This window comes from Tupaia chinensis, unplaced genomic scaffold (assembly GCF_000334495.1).
Source record: "Tupaia chinensis unplaced genomic scaffold, TupChi_1.0 Scaffold000238_1, whole genome shotgun sequence".
NCBI classification, from domain to species: Eukaryota; Metazoa; Chordata; class Mammalia; order Scandentia; family Tupaiidae; genus Tupaia; species Tupaia belangeri.
Window position 1 is genome coordinate 3,016,626 of NW_006159716.1, and position 4,918 is coordinate 3,021,543.

General features: G+C 56.9%; 1 protein-coding gene across 1 annotated transcript in view; it reads right to left on the reverse strand.

Moving 5' to 3' along the window:
• The window catches only part of NCR2 (natural cytotoxicity triggering receptor 2), a 21,761-nt gene that overhangs the window by 5,043 nt on the left and 11,800 nt on the right, over nucleotides 1-4,918 (reverse strand). The window contains 2 exon segments of the mRNA XM_027771883.1: nucleotides 2,546-2,643; nucleotides 3,693-3,892. Of these exon segments, the coding sequence (XP_027627684.1) occupies nucleotides 2,546-2,643; nucleotides 3,693-3,892 (298 nt within the window).

Genomic DNA, 4,918 nt, shown 5'->3' on the forward strand with positions numbered 1-4,918 from the left:
GAGCAGCGACAGTGACAGCGAGTCAGGGGTTACGACCCGTGAGGAGGAGCCAGGTTGCACAGGACCTGCACCACTGATGGGCGGTCGACAACGCTGGCGTGGTCTGATGGCAGAAAATGAACTCGCTGGGGAGGGCAATGAGCAGCAGAGAGACACCAGCCCCACCTCCAGGCCCAGGGCATGGTGGGAGGGAGCGTTAAAGCCACCGCTCAAGAGAGCCACAGAGAAAGCAGTGACCTCAGTGAAGGGCAGATTCCAGTGCGAGCAAGAAGGTGTCATTTAGTGACGTTGAGAACAGAGGGCTGCACGGAGGGCCCAGTGGAAAGGTTTGCGGTTTGGGGGACAGCGGGACATGGAGCTCATTTATACGGTCTTCCCGAGATGGGATTCTGGGTGACGAGGAGGACCAGGTGCTCTGGCATTATGGTGCGGGAGAGAACAGGATATGGGCATGAGAAGGCTACTCTGAGGGCTCGGCACTCGCTGAGGGAGGTGGGGGCGAGGGAGTCAGGAGACTTTACTGGAGGGGAGGCCTGGGGTCTTGCTCACCTGGGCCTTGGCAGGGTCTTGGGGAGGAGTGGTTTGAAAGTCTGGCTCCTTTCTTGCTCTTGCTGAGAAGGTGTGGAGGCCAGGTGAGTGAGGTGGCAGTAAGTGGGTAAAAATCACATACTCAGGGATAAAGAGGGGACTTCGAAACTGAAGCTGCGGACCGCAATCAGGTGACTGCACAGACCAGGGGAGAGGGTGGGCGTGGGGGCAGAGGGGGGATAAGAAGCAAGTCGGTTTCACCTGAGAACCCGAAGAGGCTCAGAAGCGGTGGAGACAGGGCTGGGCAGCAGAGTCTGGGTGGGAGGTCTGCGGTAAGAACCAGACGACTCTATTCTCCGCCTCCGTGAGAGCAAGGGCAGCTGCCCACACCCTCTGTTCCCTCTCACGCTCCACCCAGAGAACTTGCGGTCATTCTCTGCAGGGGTGAACCACGGAGGCACTCTGCTCAGAGTGCCCGAGAGAGAGAGAGAGAAATGAGAAGCAGTGTGCGGGGTGGAGTGAGAACAGAGACCCCTCACTTTGCTGCAGTTGGTGCTGAGGACGCCAGATCCAGGCTTATTCTCCCAAGGAACACAGAAGAGTCATGTCTAGAAAAACTGAGCTGTCGAAGAGAAAAAACCTGAAGCCACACCCTCCAATCAACTTGAGACCCCCACTCTCTGGGGCATGTGAGTGTCTGGAGTCTTCACTGCCACACGCTGTGGAGAAGTAGCAGGTTTCCAGAAAATGCTGAAGAAAGACAGAGGCCAGAAAGAGGAAACAGAAGATGCAGCAGGCCCTAAGAGGAAACAGAAGATACACAACACTTCAAACAAATTCAGAGTTAAGGAAAATAAAATATGCATGCTCTACAAAGGAACGTTCGGAGAACAAACTGGACAGTTTAGAAGTGAAGAAAAAATATTCTCACATTTAGTTGCAAACATTTGAATGGAAGAATTGAAATGTAACCTTGAGGAACCTTCGCAGAGGGTGAGAATGAGGAAAAACAGATGGCAGGGAGGGGCAGAAGAATGAAGTGGAGGCTCCGTGGGGCAGGTCCTGCGTCAGGAAGTAGGTAGGAGCCAGAGGGAACGGCCCTGCGGGGGGTGGGGGGGTGCTGTGCCTAGGGGACAAGCCAGTGACCCCGTGTGCTGTGTTGAGGAGACTCCTACCCCGTCTGTGCAGAAAAAGGGACAGAACAAGCCTGGGTGGGACAGTTAGGTGGCAACACAGCAGTCCGGGCAGGACAAGCTGGTTGGGTTTTGGAAAGGGGAGAGAGGGAGGAGGAGGCAGAAGAAACACTGAGGCCTTGGCAGAGGTGGCTGGCCAAGGACAGACCGAGAGAGGAATGCTGGGGTGCCCTGGGCCCCTGGCTGCGGGTGTTAGATAAATTCTATAGGAGGCCATTGGTTAGAATGGAGCTCCTGCACCAGGCCCTACAGGCCTAACCAAAACAGAGTCACTCAAGCCCTCAAGCCCAAACTAAATCGTCTATCTGAACTTCTGAGATAGGAGAGGTAACACGCAAACCCCCAAGGGTAACAAAAGGCCGTGTTCTTGGTGTGATAAGGAAGTCCCTTTGCTCTAACCTTTACCAGGAGAGTGACTTCAGGGTGACCAGCCCGTCCATTTCTGTCTATCAGTATTCAGGCTCAGGTTGCAGAAGGGAGTTCTCTAAACCTCGAAACCACCAGATTCATGGCTCGTTCTTTGCTCAGCTAAACCCTGTGAAATGTATTTTGTCTGTTGTTTTTCTTCTATCAGGAGTTACTATAGCCAGGAGGAGGAGGAGGGGCAGAGGGGTCATGGTTGGTGGCTCGGGCCAGGTGGGCAGAGGCTGTGTTGGGAGTGCGAGGGAAGTAGTGCACCTGGGAGGAAAGCCTCCAGTTCTGCAGTGAGCGTAGGCAAGGGCATTGGCTCAAGCTCTGGCCTTTTCTTTTTCCAAGAGAACACAGAGTTCAGAGGTCAGGGAGAAGGTCCTAGGAGTCAGGGCTGGGGGGACCTGGCCATCCACCTCTGGCCCTGTGGGAAGTGACCGTGGGCCCCGGGGCCTGGGCCGAGGCCAGGGTGTCAAAAGTCACCTTCTGTGCTGCTTCGTTGTGTCCTTGAAGCCTGGGGTGTGAGGAGGGGGACGAAATCCATGAAGTGACTCAGATCTGCTCTTCGGCCTGGTTCTGCTCTCCCAGCGTGCCTGACCCGGCCTGACCTGGCCTGACCTGCCCCTATTTCTGGAGCTGTCCCTGCACCTGTCGCCCAGACCACCCACATTTTGCCCACCTACCCTTCCTCCCAGAGTCCGTGGCTGTCTCCCTCCACCCTCTCCCCTCAGGATTTAGGAGGAGATGGAGCCCTGGTTTGACAGCTTTGACCAGTCCCTGGACTGGGCGTTCCTGGAAGGGAGAGGCATGGGAGGGACTGCCTGGATGTGCAGGACAGTGTTACTGATGGTGGGATGTGAAGGGAGAGAGACAGCTAGAGAGAGAGACAGAGACAGAGATGGAGAGAGAGATAAAGAGAGAGGAGAGAAGGGACCAGCAGTTAGCGTAATGGCTATGTCGCTGGACTCCCACGTAGTCGACCGCGGTTCGAGTCCCGGACCCGGTGGCTTAAACTCACGCCGGGCGTGTGTGCGTGCGTGCCCAAGATCCCGAGAGGAGAATGGAGGAGAAGGGATTGCGGCGTGGCCATCCCCCCTGGGGGGTGATTTCCTGCTTTCTATCTCTCTGTCTCTCTCTGTCTGTCTGGCGAGCGCACGCGCCCTATAGCAAAAAAAAAAAACCTCTCCAAAAAAAAAAAGAGAGAGGAGAGAGTCAGAGATAGAGACACAATGGGGGGGGAAGTTGAGGATGAGAGGGAGTTGGAGGGGAGAGGAAGGAGAGGGATACAGAGAGAGACAGAGACAGAGACAAGCAGACAGAAGGGGACATGGAGACTGAAAAGCATGCGTGATATGCGTGTGCGCTTACAGCGCAAGGGTCTGTGGCCTGTGACATCTGCGTGAAGGTGTCAGAGATAGACCAGGCGAGGCTCTGGCGTCCGGAGCTCTCTTCGTTACAGTCTCTCCTGCTGTTCTCTGGCTGGTTTTCCCTCTGACCCTCTGTTCTGGAATGGTGACTCCTCTGGGGTCCATTGGCCCTAAGCCCAGCACGTTCCCCACTCACCAGAACAACAGGGCCAGCACCAGGCTCTTGGCCGTGAGGAGTCCACAGAACCCAGGAACCAGGGCAGCAGGGGTGGCAGGGCCAGAGTGGAGGGTGGAGTTCCGTGGCCTGCAGGGCAGAGGGAGAAGGGGAGAGGGTGGGCTGCACGGCAGCCTCTGTCTATGGGCCCTGCGAGGGGCTCTGTGTGACGCGGTCCCACCCTGGACTCACTGTGAGCAGGCAGCAATGGCCGGCACAGCTCCTGGCATCTCTGACTCTCTCAGACGGGGGTGCAGAGCTCTGGGCCTGTGATGAGGCTCGGTCACGGCAAGTCCAGGGAGACTGTGCGGTAGGAGAGGCTGCCGGGGAAGAGGAAGGCCCTTGGTTAGCAGGGGACAGCCCACCTGTTCCTGTAGGGAACCAGCTGGGGACAGAGTCTATTGGTTCAGAAGGGGAATCCGGCGGCCATAGGCCAGACTATGAAGACCCCCAGCTCAGACTATCTGGTCCTGTGGCCTGGGCCCTACCAGGAACCTGTGGGGGTCCTTCTAAGTTCAGGAGGGGCACCGGTGTCCTCCTGGCGTTTCTGCACCGTCGGCCTGGCCTTCTCTACTCCGGCCTCTTCAAGGTGCAGATAGTCACAGCTGGTAGGACCTTCCCTCGCTGACTCCCACGTGCTCTCTTGTCTCTGGGCTGTTCGGGGAGGGGACCTCCCTGTTTCGGTGGCACAGCCTGGGAAATGCCTTTCATGGTTCCTCTGAAGTCCGAGATGGTCAGCCACCTGCCCACCCTTTCCACCTTCCCACCCCTCCAGGAAGCCCCTTCCATGCTCAGAACCTCTGGAGGGAGGCCGAGGGAAGGCTGTCCATTGCAAGTGCCGGGGAGTGGGGGGGTGGGATGAGGGTGAAAAGGCAATGGTCAGGCCAGTCACGGCGGTGCAGAGGTAATGCCGGCCTCCATGACGCCGAGGCCACACGGGAGATCGTCTCTGGGCCTCTCTGTGCGCACGCCTGCCTGTGATCCTGGCTGGCTGGGGCTGGGGGGCAGAGTTGCAGCATGAAGACTACCGAGGGTGTCTCTTTAAAAAAAAATAAAAATAAAAATAAAAATAAAAAAAAAAGAGGAAAAGACAGTGATGGTTGAACGTGGGCCCCAAAGGGAAGGAAAGTTGGGTGAGCCCCAAGGCCATGGATGGAGGTGGGCACTCTTCAGTGTCCTCAGCTAGGTCTATATTCCCATCTGGGGCT